At 34.8% G+C, this 16,213-nt stretch overlaps 2 protein-coding genes across 2 annotated transcripts; one reads left to right on the top strand and one right to left on the bottom strand.

Annotated features, from left to right (window-relative positions):
• The first annotated feature begins 3,612 nt into the window (after positions 1-3,612).
• Positions 3,613-7,013, top strand: LOC133316234 (ATP sulfurylase 1, chloroplastic). Its single transcript, XM_061517960.1, has 5 exons — positions 3,613-4,273; positions 5,319-5,724; positions 6,051-6,311; positions 6,402-6,488; positions 6,577-7,013. Exons 1-5 carry the CDS (start codon positions 3,768-3,770, stop codon positions 6,712-6,714), a joined length of 1,398 nt encoding a protein of 465 aa, XP_061373944.1. The 5' UTR covers positions 3,613-3,767; the 3' UTR covers positions 6,715-7,013.
• A 6,497-nt stretch (positions 7,014-13,510) lies between these two features.
• LOC133316249 (mediator of RNA polymerase II transcription subunit 31) lies at positions 13,511-15,635 on the bottom strand. Its single transcript, XM_061517976.1, has 5 exons — positions 15,505-15,635; positions 15,261-15,358; positions 14,707-14,803; positions 14,345-14,423; positions 13,511-13,924 (listed from the first exon to the last, which is right to left on the bottom strand). The coding sequence occupies exons 1-5, from the start codon at positions 15,552-15,554 to the stop codon at positions 13,622-13,624; spliced, it is 627 nt and encodes a 208-aa protein (XP_061373960.1). The 5' UTR covers positions 15,555-15,635; the 3' UTR covers positions 13,511-13,621.
• Between the last annotated feature and the right edge of the window lie 578 nt (positions 15,636-16,213).

Genomic DNA, 16,213 nt, shown 5'->3' with positions numbered 1-16,213 from the left:
GACATACTCGGATCACCACAGGACAATCCACTATTAGCTCTGATATCAATTGTTGGGCCGTGCACGAGAAGCTCATGGCTGGGAGAGACCGCCAACCATGGGCCAAGTGAGCAGAAAATATTAAGTGGGCTCGGAACACCATAATCAAACCCAAAATCTTAAGGCATTAGGTGCATGGATCCTTCCACTTATATGGTGTTTACTTAGTCCATTATTAACCAATGTGAGACTTTTTTCACTCAATCATTCACACTTGAATTCCTCAACACTTGAATTCCTCAACACTTGAATTCCTCAACACTTTTATGAGAAATTAAGAAAAGTATAAAATAAACCAAAAAATGAATATGTGCAGCACAAAGTAGATTAAAAAATGGGCATGTGTTATATTCACGCTTCAAGTCCAGAGAATTTTTGTGCAAGAGAATATATTAAACAAATACAAAAGATATAAAAATGTATTATATTCACGCTTCAAGTCCAAAAAAAAATTGCGTAAGAAAATATATTAAACAAATACAAAAAATATAAAATAATTAATTAAGTCCCACCATCTAACGTCTTTTAACTTTTTAATTCTTGTCATTTCTTCACTCAAATGACTTTGCAGGTATGAAGTTATCAAATTTATTATTTTTTTTATTGAATTTCTAAATTAACTAGTTACGCGTGCATTGCGCAAAAGTAATCAAAAAGATCAATTCCAGCAGCAATTCCTTGATGAACTAAAAAATTAAGAAAAAACATAAAATAAATTAAAAAATAAACATGTGCAGCACAAAATAGACAAAAATAATAAGCATGTGTCACATTTACACTTCAAGCCAAAAAACTTTTGCACAAGAGAATATATAAACAAATACAAAAGATATAAAATAATTAATTAAATTTCACCTAACAAATTAAGGTGTTTTATTCTTGTCACTTCAAAGACTCAAATCACTCTGCAGGTATGAAGTTATCAAATTTATGACTTTCTTTTTATTGAATTTCTAAATGGGTTATAGAAGTATTATGTCACATGACCCTAGCTAATTTTCCTACATAAACAAAAATGAAGAGAGAGAAAATGATAGAAAAAAAGAGAAAAGAAAAATGGTGGACCCCACTTTTGCATTGTTTGTGTAGGAAAATAGTTTTGGGTTCCTGTTACATGATATTTATATTACCCTTTCTAAATTAACTAGTTAGGCGTGCATTGCGCAAACCTTTTAAATTGAATATGTATAATGATAGGTTTTTTTATTTAATAAGCAAATATGTAGATACTTTAATAGAAAGTTTAAGAAATTTTTATAATCTTTATCAAGAAAAAAAAAGGAATTTTTATACTCAAAATGTTGGCTTTTTAACCCCAGTAGTGTCATTTTTATAAGGTTTGACTGGAATAATTTTGTGATCAAACTTATTACCTATATAATGCATAACGTCGCGGTACTGAGAAGACCGCTTTAAGACGTGATACTTAAAGAGCCACGTCCTTTGTATCAGTTACTGACCAATCATGTGGGGTAATAATTACACTGAAACACGACATGCTCTCAGCCGCGTCCTTGCAAAAATTTTTGCACAGGACGCGGTACAATAACAACCACGTCCTATCTGACATAATGGTTTTGTAAAATTATGATCTGACACAATTTTAAACCATTTGCACCGAAAATTGGACCAGAGGCTAATGCCTGAACCTCACCGGGTACCATCTGAAGCTATGTTGATATCAAATTTAATTTGCACCCCATCAAATCTTGGATTTACAATTAATTTTTAAATTAGATATTTGTGAAAACATTAAAATCAACAAATAGAATAATAAAAATTAGCCTTTACAAAAGGTTATTTATTGAAGAAAATATGTATAAACATGTAATTGTACAGCTTTTATGTTATAAATAAAAGGATAGAATGTTTAAATATAGAAAATAAAACCCTTAAAATAAAGTCCCAACGAAAAAGCAAGATTTGTACCTATGATATGTTTACCCAAATAAAAAAATAAAAAATACAACTATTGAATTTTCTCTTTCCTTAAAAAGATTTACTATCATATTAAAATGGTGTTTTAAAACTCCACCCCGCCCCCCGGGTTAACCCGGGTCAACCCTGACCCTTCTCCTGTGAGGGTTGGGGTCACAAGTTGCACCTTATATGTATATCGACCCCTCCAACCCTCAAAACACGGCCGAGTTTCAGTGACTTCCGGGTTAGAGGGGTCAAAGGGGGTCACTGCATGTTTTTTTTTTAAAAAATTCCATGAAACAACATCGTTTTATTTTAAAAAATAAAAATGCTTGCAAACCTAAATCTAATCGTTCTCTTCTTTCCCAGCGACCTAGACGTCTTCAATCCTCACCTCGTGTCGTGAATCTTCTAGAAAGGGTAAGAATTTTACCCATTCAAATGAAATCCTTACGGTCATCGATGGAAAACAAAAACTCATTCTTACTTCCTTTAAATTTTCCTTTGCCAGAGACCTTCTCAAAAGAGGCAGAATCGGGTCAGCATAATGACCCCATTAGAATATGAGTTGTGTACTTTGGTATCTTGATACTTTAATTAGGTTGTGTAATATTGACTTGTGGTTGTAATTGGTGAATTATGTTAAGTATATTTTGAATCTTTGATGATGGGTGGTTTGTTTTTTAATATTTTTATATATGATATATATATATATATATTTATATTTATATTTTTTAATACATAAAACTGAGTCAGCGTAGTGATTCCGTGATCCCTCGGTTGAACCCGTGATTCCGTGACCCCCGATCTCGACCGGGTCGATGGCTGGGCCGAGTTTTTAAACACTTTAAAACATTCTATATTTTCTATTATCCATAAAAGATTATTGTATCTATAATACAGATTTTTATTTTATTTTAAGGGTTTTATTTTCTATATTTAAACAATCTATCCTTTTATTTATAACATAAAAGCTGTATAATTACACGTTTATACATACTTTCTTCAATAAATAACCTTTTGTAAAGGCTAATTTTTATTATTCTATTTGTTGATTTGAATGTTTTCACAAATATATAATTTAAAAATTATGTCAGACCATAATTTTACAGGTAGGACGTGGTTGTTATTCTACCGCGTCCTGTGCAAACTTTTTTGCAAAGGACGCGGCTGAGAGCATGTCGTGTTTCAATGTGATTATTATCCCTCATGATTGGTCAGTAACTGATACTAAGAACGCGGCTCTTTAAGTGTCACGTCTTGAAGCGATCTTCACAGTACCGCGTCGTTATGCATTATATAAGTAATAAGTTTAACCAAGAAATTATTCGGGTCAAAGCTTATAAAAATGACCCTACTGGGGTAAAAAAAACCCAAAATGTTAAAAAAAATCCTTGGTTGAAAAAAATCAATCCTAATAAGAAAAGATAAAGGAAAGGAAAGGAGATATTGAGGTAATGACACAAGTCAGCAATGCACACAAAGGTAGTAATTAATTATAATTAATTAGTAATGATAAATAAAATAAAACAAAAGCGGCCACATGAGGGAATAAAAAAAGTGTCCAGGTTCATCCTCCCGAACCAGTCCTTGTCAAATGGAGTCTTGTATAAATACTCAAACTCATCTCATTCTGAGCAACCCACTCATGTTGTCCCTTTAGGATCTCTTTCTATTCAATTTCATATTTTTTTGCATACTGGAATTACCCTTTTGTCCCTGCACCTCCACTAACTCCTCCTTTATAGTTTATATAGCAACATTACCGAGAGGGTCCCAAAAGCCATAAAAACACCAAGAAGCCTTCAATGGCGTCAATGGCTTCTCTTTTCACCAAAATCTCATTCCCTTCTCATTCTCTGTCCAAAACCTTCGATACCCATTTTTCCCCATCCTTCAAAGTCAACATATCTCTTGGCGCCAAGGCGAGGACCCACCTGGGTCTTCGAGTTTCGAGCGGTTTGATCGAACCGGATGGTGGGAAGCTTGTGGAGCTTGTGGTGGAGGATTCGCGGAGAGATTTGAAGAAGGGTGAAGCTTTTTCGCTTCCAAGGATCAAACTCTCTCGGATTGACGTGGAGTGGGTTCATGTGCTCAGCGAAGGCTGGGCTACCCCACTCCGTGGGTTCATGAGAGAAACTGAGTTCCTCCAAACGCTTCATTTCAACTCGCTCCGACTCGATGATGGGTCGGTGGTGAACATGTCCGTTCCAATCGTTCTGGCCATTGATGATGACCAGAAGCATCGGATCGGGGATTCCAAAAAGGTTGCTCTTTTCGATTCTCAGGGAAACCCTGTCGCTATTCTGAACGAGTAAGGATTTGCTTTGAAGTTCAATTAGCATGGTTTTATGTCTTTGTGCTTTGTGATTTTCTTCTTACTATTTCATTGCACCTCTGATTGAAAAGGAGGTTTTACTATTTTCTCTGAACTTGTGTTTTTGTTCATTAGAAAGGTATGCTTTTATGATCTTTCACATATGCTGGTGTGATTGGTTTCTTTAGTTATGTGTGAATTTTATACAGTCAATTATTGAGAGCTGAAATTTTTTTTTTTATGGGAAATTTTGTTGTATACTGGGAAAGGGGGAGGAGGAGGGTTGGAGGGTAGAGATGCGGAGATTTTGATCGAATATACTGGGTAATAGGTAATTTTTATACGTATTTTGGTGTGCTTGTTCAAGTCTTTTTCATATTTTATTGTAGTGCCTATAGTTGGTTGGACAGTCAACCACTCAAATAATGTTGTAATGGAAATTGAGATAGTTTCCACTACTGTCGTTGTTTTCTCCCTTTTTTTTTTTTTACTATTCATATTAATCCAATCTTATTGAGGCATACTAGGTTCTGTTTTCTTTTTTCCTTTCTATGGTCCTAGAATACACGACAACGATTGTATTTTGAAATTCTCGTTGCAAATATATCACCAGATTAACAACTTTGATCATGCTTCTTAGGCTGAAATATATGTTGGTATAGCTGCTTGGAAAATGAAGTTTCCATATCCATATTGACGTGTATAAACACACTCATGACCAGACATGCTAATAATTCAGATAGTGTAAACATTGATATGAAAAGTTGACTTTAGGTAATGTGGTTTGACGAGGATCTTAATCTATATTGTTTTGGTGTTTTCTATTTCAGTTTCTACTTGATTTTGTTGAACGCCTTTATATGTGCGCGTTATATGTATAATTGTTTATATAGTTGATTTTATTGAGCACCTTTATATGTGTGCATGTTAGCTATGTGATGGGATGTATGTGTGATTCCTGATTTATGTTGTAGTCATTCTTTTTTCATTGTTTTCTTCCCTTTTTTTGCTATGGCTTATAATTTTATTTTGGTTATTTCAGTATTGAAATTTATAAGCACCCTAAAGAAGAAAGGATAGCCCGAACTTGGGGAACCACTGCTTCTGGTCTACCTTATGTTGAAGAAACTATAACTAATGCTGGAAATTGGCTGATTGGGGGTGATCTGGAAGTTATAGAACCCGTCAAGTATCATGATGGGCTTGATCATTTTCGGCTGTCCCCCTCAGAACTCCGTGAGGAGTTCACAAGGCGCAATGCAGATGCTGTGTTTGCATTCCAGCTCCGGAATCCTGTCCACAATGGCCATGCTTTGCTAATGACTGATACCCGTAAGCGGCTTCTTGATATGGGTTATAAGAATCCTGTCCTACTGCTTCATCCACTGGGAGGTTATACCAAAGCTGATGATGTCCCACTTGCTTGGCGAATGAAACAACATGAGAAGGTATGTGTACTAGGCTTAGGCAGATGTGACAACTGAATCTCATTGTTGAAGCTATGTCATTTCTTTCTTCTCTTTTCTTTTCCTGTTTGATTGGTTTCCTACTTTTCTCGCACTTCTCCATGTCTCATCAGCATGTGATGTAATATTGATTCCAAAGATGTCTGTATCCCTTCTAACTTCTGTATAGTCGTATTGCCTCCCAACTGTAGTTAACTAAGTAAAAGTAATTTGTTGGCCTACTAAGAAAATCAGTTATACCTGCCTAAATGGCTCAAATTGATTTTATGAACTGAAAAATTCACTTAAACCCTTTGGTCTTTCTTTAGGTACTAGAGGATGGTGTTCTTGATCCAGAGACAACTGTGGTATCCATATTCCCTTCTCCCATGCACTATGCTGGACCGACTGAGGTGCAGTGGCATGCAAAGGCTAGGATTAATGCCGGGGCTAACTTCTACATCGTTGGTCGTGACCCTGCAGGCATGAGCCATCCAGTTGAGAAAAGAGATCTATATGATGCTGACCATGGGAAGAAAGTATTGAGCATGGCACCTGGACTAGAGCGTCTAAACATTCTTCCTTTCAGGGTAATTGAAGAATTTGCCTTCTCACTAATACATTTAGTTTCACTTAGGCCCTCTTAGATATATGTGGTGATTAGTTCCATTCATTTGCAGGTTGCTGCGTATGACAAGACTCAGGGTAAAATGGCATTCTTTGACCCTTCAAGGCCTCAGGACTTCCTCTTCATATCAGGCACAAAGGTATAGTCAGATTGAATTCATTAGGATTGTGACTATATTCTTACATATTTATTTGTAGTATCTTAACAAAGGTTTCTTGCATTTACAGATGCGTACACTTGCAAGGAACAAGGAAAGTCCTCCTGATGGATTTATGTGCCCAGGTGGGTGGAAGGTGCTGGTTGACTATTATGATAGCTTGGTACCCTCAAGCAACGGTAAAGTGCCGGAAGCTGTTGCGGCTTAGTGTTATATTTTAATGTATATTTGATTGGGAGAAACCTTAAGCTGATGTATTCTCCTGCTAAGACCCAGATTGCACAAAGATCCAATCACTGATAATAATGAAAACTTAGGGAGGTACTGGCACTGAAACACTTGGCCTCTCTCTGTAAGTATGGCATTTGGTGTTGCCTCTTGCACTCACAGTGCAATTGTGCATCCCACCTCTTTGTAATATATTGTGGTTGTGCTAAAGATTTGGTTTGAGAGCTTACATTCACTGCTCTTTATATGATTATTGCTCCTTGCATGAAGTCCTATTAATTCAATCTAGAACATACTTTAGCGATACGATTGAAAACATTACTGATAAGATTCTCTTAACCGTTGGTCTATGCCATTATCATCAAGTGAAGTAGGGTTCTTGGTACTCGGTTCGATTGCAGATTCTGCAATGCTAGGGTGGCTGCTATTTTCCTATTAAGGCCTAAAAGAGAAATATCGCTTGATCATCATTTATAATTACATTATCCCAAATTATCCATTTCAGATATTATATGATTTTGAGTTATCTAAATCTCGCGTCATGGCATAGTGTTCTTGAGAACAAAATGTGTGTGCAGGAGTCAATTAGTTTCTCCTATTGAGTTTCTCTTGCAATAGGAGAAACTAATTGCCCTTTATATATACAATGTTCTCGATTATTAGTCTGTCTCATCACCATCGACACCGGGCACTACGACGTACTTTATATGAAGCTAATCAAGCCCACAATACTAAACAAATTTAGAATTGCTTCCAAGGAAAAATTCCTGAAAACCTCTGACAAATGAAATGCAAGGGTGTACATAAGAAGGCAGTGGAAACATTCATTCAATAATTACGGCTCAAAACATGGGGTATAGTAAAAAGCTAATATGAGGGATTAAGAAAAAGGTTATAAAAATGAATTTTTTATGTGTTATTTAACATCATCTCCATTCTGTCAAGGCATAGATAGATAGATAATTTGCAATGTTCATTAGACCAACCCGCTTCTGGAGGTTTCCAGATGTTAGTGACGCAGGGGATGCTTTGAGGGGATTCAATTATAGATGGCCTTGGCATGGCTTGTTGAATGTCAATGACATAGGCTTTTATTACCTCATGGGGAGCTGTGGGTCTTGTAAAAGGACTCTTCATGGATTGCTTTGTTTCTCCAGTCCCATAAAAACCAGCAACTTGTTATAAATATGTCTCGCCATTCTGCAAATTCTTTGGTCATCCACTTGCTTTCTATGTTCTTCGTAAACCAAGTGTCGGCATCAATTGCATAAAAGTCTCTGTGTCTGCGTGTCTCAACCCACTGCTCCCAAATATTTCGGGCTTGTTTACAGTCCCGTAGTACATGGATGCAAGTTTCTTTCTGAAATGGGCAACTTTGACAGCCCAAGGTTCCACTTGCTGGTGGGAGTTGGCTTTTTTATCTGACAAATGCGTTATTTTAAATATTCCATTGGTTTAATTCTTTGGTCAAATTTATTATCATACTAATGCAGGTTTAAATGCGTATTTGGGACCAAATGTGCACTTAGTACTGACATGACTGGACAAACATGCCTATGGTACTGACGCCATCATATGCAAACTGTACATTTTCAGATTGTCTTGACGTGACTAAACACGTTAGTCACAAGTTACGTATCTTGTTGCATCATTATGGTAATATATTTGATCATAAAATTAAGGGTTTTATATCTCTCATTTTGCTTAAGAAATTTTTTTTCTCTCACTCTCACTTCAATTTCTTTGTTTTGTTTTTTCTTTTTTAAGTAAAGTGGGTCTAGCAATTTGTTCTATATATAAGAAACAAGTTTTCCCTCCTATAAAATGAAAGAAATAAAACCCATGAATTAAATTGGCAGAATAGTTCCTAAAATGCATTGGTACGGTCAAAGCGCCGTCGGGAGTTTGTTCAACATTGCCTTCCACAGACATGTCTTGAATCTCTTAGATCCCTTCCAGCTCTACAGACATTTCCACCTCTGCAGTGGTCGCTCATTTGCAAATCCCATAATTTTGTAGTACGCAACTTTCACCAGAGACTTTGAAATATGATTATTAATCCAAACCATTCTATCCTCTCCTTTGACAGGTTGTGGAGTTGGTCTGGCTAAGATACGAGATGTGATTTCCTCATCTAGGTAAGTAAGAAATGACTTGTGTACAGAGGCGTAGCCACGTCCAAGTCAAGCAGGTGCCTATTATTATAATTAATTAAGGTAAAAATTATAATTTGACATCACCTAAATAGAAAATTAAATACTCAATACAAAGTAACAACAAATCATCTAAATGCAAACAAATAATAAAGAACACGTATAGTATGGTTATTTGTGTGTTTTACCTTTTTTTATTTTTTATCCTGTATATTTTTTTCTGCTTTATTCTAATAAGTTATGTTATTTATTCTTACTCATATTATTCAAAAAAAGAAAAACTTTTAAACTTAATCACAAAAATGATTAATTGACCTATTTCAAAATATGGGCCCAATTAAACCAAATAAACACATTTAAAAGTAGAAAAAAAAGGTTTGTTCTCTTAAAGGACACAAGGTTGTATCCTTTTAGTTTTCGACACTATATCTTACCTGTAAAACAAATTATAATATGAAAAAAAAAATATTATATTTCCTCAGTCACTTCAGCTGACGTGGAGAAAGAAAAAAAAACTATTTTTTATGTTATAACTATGTCTTACCGGTCAGACATAGTGTTAAAAATTAAAAGGACACAATTTGTGTCCTTTAAAAGAACAAACACTTAACCCTTGAAAGTAACAATCATGAAATCAAACGAATAACAAGACTATAATTATGAAATATGAAGGTCCATTGAATTATTGTGTTTTGGGTTACTGCACACAAAGAATAGTCAAAAACCTAATTCCCAAATGTGAGAACTTTCTTTCGTGTATATAATTATATAAGTAATTGTAATTGGACCCTAGCTAAAATTGTAAGTTGACCATAGCTAAAATTGTAACAGTGGTAACAAATGAAGATATGGAGCTGCTTCCTGACTAGATAACATATTTCTTTCTTCTTAATTTCTTCTTCTTCTTTCATCTTTTTCCAATTGAGGTTTTATTCTAATCTTTTTTTCTTATTCGCACTCACCACCCGGAACCCAGCCATTCTGCGACAAGGCACAATGTTTCGTTCCTTTCTTCAAAATTTTACGAATACCTATTCTAGGAATATGCATTGGTAATTATATTGTACGTTGGCGAAAAAATTGATTTATATTTTTGAACCTTATAAAAGTGAAATTCTTTGTCTTTGCTGACCATAAATGTTTATTGGGTGTTTCTAACATGAGTGAAATTCACGCCCCCTTTATTTTATTAACAACTTTTTTTGTGTGGTTGTAGTTATTGATTTTATTTCTTTTGAAAAAATGGAGTGTTGTTTTACGTTTACCTTTTTAAAAAAAATTATTTTAATGTAAAGCTAAAATTGCTATTGGTAATGGAATTGAATTGTTTATTGTTGTTATTTGTATTTTATTTTAGAGTAAACACCCTTTTTAGTCCCTGTCAATATTTACGAAGTCCTTTTTAGTCTCTGGCAATAAAAAAGGACCAAATTGGTCCCTGAAATTACAAAAAAAGGGTCATGTTAGTCCTTATGTCAACTCTCAAATATGTAGAGTGGCCCTTTTCTTGTACTTTCAGGGACCAATTTGGTCCTTTTTTATTGCCAGGGACTGAAAAGGACTTCGTAGATATTGTCAGGGACTAAAAAGGGTGTTTACTCTTTATTTTACAACAAGAATGTGAAATTTGGTTATTAATTAGTGGAAACTGTTAAAGAGAAAAAAATCAATGAAGATATATGTATGTATATGGAGTATGAAAATTTCTTATACATATCCATTAACAACTTCTTCTTTTTTTGTATTTTTAAAATATCTAAACACTAATTAAATGGTTTATGTGGATCCAATGTCATTTAAATGATTTTAGACATTTGTCGCTGATTATTCCATGTTTCTTTTTAATTGTGAAATTTGTTGTCCCTCTATGTTAATGTTCTTCACAGATCACAGTTAGGGGTATAAATGGGCCAAGTTAAGCCAAACATTGGCTTTGATAGCCTAAGCCTATGTAAAATATTTGGAACCTATACTGACTTATCAGCCTGTTAAATACTTGATTTATGGCCTGCCATATTATAAAAAACTAAAAAAAAACCAAATACGACTTGTAAGGCCAAGTTGCAAACTAAAGTTTGTAGGCCCAAATCAAATTAAAAAAAAAAAAAAAAAAATTTATTTACAAAGACCACATGAAATCAATTTTCATTAACACCATATGGGATAAGCTTTCATTAACATCACATGAAATAATGTTACCAAAGATCACATGAAAATGTGCATAAAAATCACATGAAAATTTCATATATGTATATAATATTTGCACTTTCTTTACTAATTTTATTTTATATTATATTCTAAATTTTAAATAAATAACTATTATTTGTTAAAATAACATCGATCCTATTACTTTGAAAATTTTAAGTAAATTTTTTTCCTAATAGATTTGTGTAATTATGAATTTTTTTTTATAATTTGATATGTCAACTTTTTTGGCCCCGGCTAAAATTAAATACCGACTCCGTCACTGCTTGTGTACTGTGTCATCGTTTATATATATAAAAATTGGCGAAAATGTTTGTCCCCCTTAAAGGATGGTCATTTTAGTTAAAACTAGTATTTTTATTTAAAAATTAAATTAAAAAAAACACCAATTTTCTCCCCCATAATTTTCATTATGTATCTTTTTCTCTCACTTAAAAAAAACATTAATTATATGTCCTTTAAAAGGACAAACAACAAACTCATAAAAATTACTTAAGCCGATCAACTCCTCTCATGAGTTTTTTTCTTGTTTCTCGCAACTTTAGTCAGCTATAAATGGACAAGACACACCGTATACCCCAACTTATATTAGATGTCTTCAGTTTCGAAGAGGTTGTAAAGATTACCACCATACCATGGTAACTCCATTTTCAGTTTGTACGAAAATAACGATTACTGCATCCGTTTAAAATAACCAATAGATAAAGCCACTAGGGTGAGTGATATGAATAGTTGTGTTAAGTGATGTGTGTTCTAGTCCTTCCTCATATATCCAAATAAATAAAAATAAAATAACCAATAGGTAGACATCATAAATATATGAAATCAACAAGAGGATTAGCAAAAACTCCTTTCTCTCTGATTATCCGGAACTTTCTCCTAAGGCCCTGTTTGGTTCAAGAGATCCTACAATTTAGCTAGGCAAATGAACTCGGTAATCCTCAAAGACTTCGTTTGGTAGACAGATTTCGCAAGGATGCCCGTCTATCCCATTTGCATGGGATTTCTCCATTTGGTCCAGAAAGCAGGGCATTCGCTCTGTTGAGGAAGCAATCTTGGATGTGGGTTTTGGTCGATAACCATCTAAATTGAAAAGTGAAAAATTCAAGCTACCGAAATTACCCTCGTGATATCCTCTTCTATTCTTTTTGCTGCAACTGCATCTTAATTTGATTGCTCTCATAAAAATGTAACTAGCACAACCATTTCATTGCATCTTAATTTGCTCGCTCTCATAAACTCAAGAGGGAGAACAATCAAGAAAAGAAGAAAAGAAAAAGAGAACTTGATCGTACCCTCGCTACCACCATTCTGTTTCACGCACAAGAGAGATCGACTTCTTCCAAAACGACACGGACGAGAAGGAGATTGTGTCGTTGGTGCGCGCTGCCAAGGCGAGGAGAGGGCGGCGGCCGCCGATAAAAAGTTGAAGGAAGCGGAGATGGCGGCGACTGCGGCAAAGAAAGAGAAGGAATTGGAAGCAAAGGAGCAGAGGAGAAGAAGGACGAGGAGTCTGGTTTAAATGGCTCAATAGCTAAGAGAATTAAAAAAAATAAAAAATTTACTTCAATTTTGGATTGATACTGTGATTGATACTATAAGAATAATTAATTACCATTCTGTTTCACGGGTTTTAGCTTTTTTATTTGTGTCCGCATTATAATTTACAATTAGTTACATTGGAGATAGGATCGAAGCTGAGAGAAGGGCAAACGCTTGAAAATGCTGTGAAGATTGATGCAGAGGGCAAGGAGAGGGTGAGAAGGAGGGAACAAAAGTGAGTGTTTGAGAATGAGAGAGAAGCAGATGTTATTTTCGTAATTGTCACTTATTTCCTATCTATATTTTACCTCAAACCAAACATAAACTTTATAAATCTTACTTAATTTACTCGGTAAAATTTTTTCCAACCAAACAACTTTTTTTATATTTTCCTACCAAACTCATTTTCCTATCAATTACATTTCCCTAGTATTCCAAAAATTTCTTCTCAACCAAACGCCCCCTAAGGGTTGGCTATGAACTGGTTATTCAAAATCTTCAACTAGAGGAGGAGTCATTCAGAAACTGGAGGAAGATGCAAAAAAAGTAGTTCCAAGAACCACATTACAAAGGTCCATACAAGTAGAATTAAGTTGGATCACCTTTACGGGATACTGTGAGCCAAAACTTTTCGATTTGTATACAGCCATCGTCTTTCTCTTCCTTTTATCACTTCTAACTTCAAACAAAAGCAGTTTCGGGCAGAGAAAACCGTCAAAAAATGAGTTGTCAATTGTAAAATCATTTTATAGTACATTTCTACAAACAATACGAAATTTGACTAACTGCATATGGACTTCCAATCAGAACTTTGTGTTAGCCCAACTGAAAATTAATCAACAAAAAGAACAATAACAGTAATAAAAATAACTCCATTTTTTATAATCACCACTTCAATTTCCCAACTGAGAAGGAAGAAATAAATTGATCACCGCATTCAACTACATCGCATCATTTTTTATAATCAATTTACATGTCATAAAACCCTCACTTTCTCTTCCTTCTATCAACTGTAGGATTCCTCATGTCATTTTTTGCAAGGGCAGAGCCAGAGCCAGGGGGTATACCATATGTCATTGGAGAAGGAGCTTGAGTAGATGATGCTGTCACAGCAACATTTGTGGCAGGTACTGGTGGCAGTGCAGGCACTGGTGGCTGAGCTGGAGTTGAAGCAGTAGCAGGTGGTACAGGAGTGGCACTTGGTTCAGGAAGTGATCTTGGTAAAATGTGTTTTAACCGATTGTTCCTATAGTTCTTCCAGAAGTAGAATTGTTGTCTATGTGCCAGTTCCTGAAATACATATTTGGACAATCCATGAGACACAAGTAAGGCAAAGCAATTTCAAAGTTATTTAATTCTAAGACATGGAATACAAGTCATTTGGCTTGATTCATGAAAAGTTCATAATTGACCAAAATAGTGACATAAGATAGGTACAACAGGGTGAGAATTAAACCCAAAACTATCACCTTCACAAATATAACAAAAGACTGTACTATAAAGAGATTGTTCAAATTAAGTACAACGACTCGAAGGATCAAAGTCCACCTTTGTCTCAACTCATACAATTACAAGAAAAATTTGCTACCAAAGGGAATCTATTCAAAAAGGAACAGAGAATGGTGTAAATTCTGACGAGCAATCTCACATGAAATCCAGGAGAAAGTGTGATTTTAATTTATAGCAGGGCAAAAAAATACAGCTATTTACCTTGTTGCTAGGGTGTGCCATTGCATTACGAAAATTTGCATTCTGAAGAAGCTCAAGAAAATAGAGGCAATGAGGATACCTAGCGTAGCATTCATAGAAAATGAGTTAACTACGTCAGCAAAGCAACCCAGATAGATTTCAACAAACGTCACTAAAATAAGGGGGCAGGCACAAAACAAATACAAAGATGCCAAAACCGGTTCAAATTCTTCATCACATGGATTGTTGAATTTCATGTATCCCTAGACTAAAATTTGTAATCCTTTTTTCCCAAATTGACACTAGTCAGTGCCCCATAGTAGAATTGTATTATAGAATCCCTCTCCCTGGTTTTAGTGGGACAATTTGAAGATGATGCTTACATGATAAATTTAATATATTCAGGGCGTTGCCAATATTGAAGATACTTCAAGTACCCAATGAATGCTTCATCCTCAAAATATCGATTCTGAGCCAAATCTGTTCAAAAGAGTAACAAAGAGGAAGAGTATTACAAATACACACACTACATGACAAAGCATACCACATTTTTATATACATAAAAAGGAAATTTCATTAAGAGGAAGAGTATTACAAAGAGTTTGGAAGATAAAGAATCGTCCTCAAGCAAAGCAAAACACAAAACAACAAAGATAAAAGAAAAAAAGAAAACACCGATGAAGCAAGTTGACGAATCCCTCAACATATCTGCTAAGGAAATCCCTTTTACGCTAACTAGAAGCAAAATGCCTAATCTTGCCCTAAATTAGCTGCTATGTCAAAGAATACCAATTAATTACAACAGCCTTTTTTTCACAACTAATTTCTAGTTTCCAACTAAACAAAATTCTTAACCTTTCAAATACATAATAATGAAGCAGTAAACAGATGCATCTATTAGTCAACGAAGCTCAAACTCTAAAAGTGAAAATCATACAGTGGATGTAGGTAGGATTAGCAAGGCATTGAACGAATTCCAATTCAAGCAAAAATCGTTGGCGCCCATCATCTGGATCCTTGTATACATTCTTTGGCCTGAAGAAAATGAAACAACCATTATCCCTTATGCACAGCTCAACACCCCACTGAACCCAAAATCACAAAGCCTCTTGGTGGGGCTACGATAATGTGATATGAACGAGGCACAGAGATTAAAAACAAAAATGGAAACTTTTGCTTACGATGATGGAGAAGTATCGGTTGAATTCTCGGTTTCGCTTTTAGAGGCCATGGAATAGAACCCTCAACTACAAGAACAACTAAAAAAAAATCACAAAGGGAATGCACAAATATTCAGATTAGAGCACAAAACCTTGGAATTAGATGTAAGAACGATACTGCTCTCCATTTTGGACAATTAATGGGTTCGTTTTAGTTCATAATATTTGGGCTGCACAAAAGCCCAATTCAAATGGTGAGTGGTAAGGGTTTGATGGTTGGGTCATGGAATGCTTGCATAATGCCAAGTTGCCAACATATCTATCTCAAAAGAAGGAAAATTTTCTTTCATTTTGATTTATCTTTTTTAAGTTATTTTTATTTAAAGAAAAAATATTTGTCCTTTTGAATGATACAACTTGTAATATTTTATTTTCACAAAAAAGTGAGACTCACACCTTTATTTTTTTTTGTCCACTCTCTCCCCATGATTTATCTATTTCTCTCATTTAAAATGACACAACTTTACATCCTTTAAAATGACACACATTTTTTTCTTTATTTAAATCTCTCTTTTTTGACTCCTTCTGAACATATGTATGGTGCTACCGCTTCTAAGAAGTTAGTGGTGTGGGTGTGTGTGTTAGGAGTGTGTGTAGTGTAGGGTGTTGTGTTCAATTCCTTGTAACCTCCAAAAAAAAAAAAAAAAAAAAAAGTGCTCATCAATCCAAT

The sequence above is a fragment of the Gastrolobium bilobum genome, unplaced genomic scaffold, assembly GCF_033153095.1.
Source record: "Gastrolobium bilobum isolate Gb01-03AN ecotype WA unplaced genomic scaffold, APGP_CSIRO_Gbil_v1 utg7242, whole genome shotgun sequence".
NCBI lineage: Eukaryota > Viridiplantae > Streptophyta > Magnoliopsida > Fabales > Fabaceae > Gastrolobium > Gastrolobium bilobum.
This window is presented reverse-complemented; position numbering and strand designations above follow the sequence as displayed.